Genomic DNA, 1,670 nt, shown 5'->3' on the forward strand with positions numbered 1-1,670 from the left:
TCATCATCATCATCATCTTCACCGCATGTCATTAAGAATGTTGTTTTATTGAATGTATCACCAAGGATAGTAGGAGCATCTTCTCTGTATAGTTTTTAAAGAACGCTTGAAAATAGATGTGCAGAGGTAAGGTGTGACGGGTCATTCAGTCAAATACATGTATAACCAGCTACTGCCGCGCCCCGTGCCTGCCAAGCTGGTGTGTTACACCGAAGGGTGGTTATACCGGCCATATACTAGATAAAACTACAGAAAGTGTTTTTTCTACAATAATTGTTAAATCTTTACATATCTCCTGAAAATTACGTGATTCATCAATGCTTCAGATGATAAGAAAACTGAACTTCAGTAAGCATGTTCTTCGTTACTACAGGGGTCTTGCCTGCAAAAGTTGTGGTCAGTGCCATACGCAATGCCTACCAACTCTACTTCAGCCGTCATCTGGCCTCTCTTCAAACGGACTACACCAGCATGATGTCTACAACGGACTTTAACAGCCTGGTGGATGTCTCTGCTCCTGTGCCCAGTCGAATTGAGCTAAACGAACGCTTCTACTTACAGCGACTCCCAGCGACATTATCATGGTCTGTGCAGGCCAACCCCCAGGTCGAGTTTAGCATCAGTGTATCCCCAAGTACAACTGACAGAGTCATTCTGGTCAGTTTTACTCAACCGAGTGTTGAAGGTAGATCTACAATCATGACTTCCTTTTGAAGATTAAGCTTGTCCTGAAACATAGGGAAAATGAGGCCTATAGTTTTCCTTGAAAGACTATGATTCCTTGTTTCTTTCTTTTAATTTGCGAAAGTTGTCATTACTATAATGTGCATCGGAAACAGATGACTGAAAATATGCTGTTTTGCTATTTCTATCTTTAGTTTTCGATTACTCAACTCTGCATGCTGACGTGGCAGACTGGGAATCGAACTTGGATGCTGCACTGTCCGAAGAACTTCAACTGGAAGAATTCCAGGAGTCGTTAACAGAGCTGCAGAGCCAAGACGGACAGCCACTGACCAATCTCCTAGGAACAGCCAATGTGGAGTTGACGTCGGAGCGCTGGGTGTTGGTGTACAAGGAAGGTCCGGGAGTCACACATACAGCGCTTATTCTGACGGAACTGGACAACCTAGACATATCTCAGGGTCTGACAGGTTTGTTGTTTTTAAATTGTAACTGAGCATTAATTTCGTTTTCTAATTGGTAGCTTAAATTGACACTAGACATTTTTATTGATTTTCCATTCAAATTAATGCAAAGTTTTTTTGGGGGGAGGGGTCAATTTTGATGCATCATAGATTAACAATTTGAAGTCTAAGTATTTTCAAATTCAACTTAATTCCAACATCTGTGCGGTAACTTTACTTTTGCCTTTTAATTAATCGAGTTTTTACGCAGCCATTTCTATTGCAGGGGTCTTGCCTGGCGAGCTTCAAGTCAGCGTCATACGCAAGATCTTCCAACTCTACTTCAGCCGTCATCTGGCCTCTCTTCAAACGGACTACACCAGCATGATGTCTACAACGGACTTTACCAGCCTGGTGGATGTCTCTGCTCCTGTGCCCAGTCGGATTGAGCTAAACGAACGCTTCTACTTACAACGACTCCCAGCGACATTATCATGGTCTGTGCAGGCCAACCCCCAGGTCGAGTTTAGCATCAGTGTATCT

General features: G+C 43.0%; 1 protein-coding gene across 1 annotated transcript in view; it reads left to right on the forward strand.

The window, feature by feature from the left end:
- Positions 1–354: 354 nt before the first annotated feature.
- Positions 355–1,670, forward strand: part of LOC118405004 — a 21,631-nt gene continuing 20,315 nt past the window's right edge. The window contains exons 1-3 of the mRNA XM_035804404.1: positions 355–685; positions 879–1,154; positions 1,414–1,646. Coding sequence (XP_035660297.1) covers positions 355–685; positions 879–1,154; positions 1,414–1,646 — 840 coding nt within the window. The remainder of the gene's footprint in view (positions 686–878; positions 1,155–1,413; positions 1,647–1,670) is intronic.

This window comes from Branchiostoma floridae, chromosome 17 (genome assembly GCF_000003815.2).
Source record: "Branchiostoma floridae strain S238N-H82 chromosome 17, Bfl_VNyyK, whole genome shotgun sequence".
Lineage (NCBI taxonomy): Eukaryota > Metazoa > Chordata > Leptocardii > Amphioxiformes > Branchiostomatidae > Branchiostoma > Branchiostoma floridae.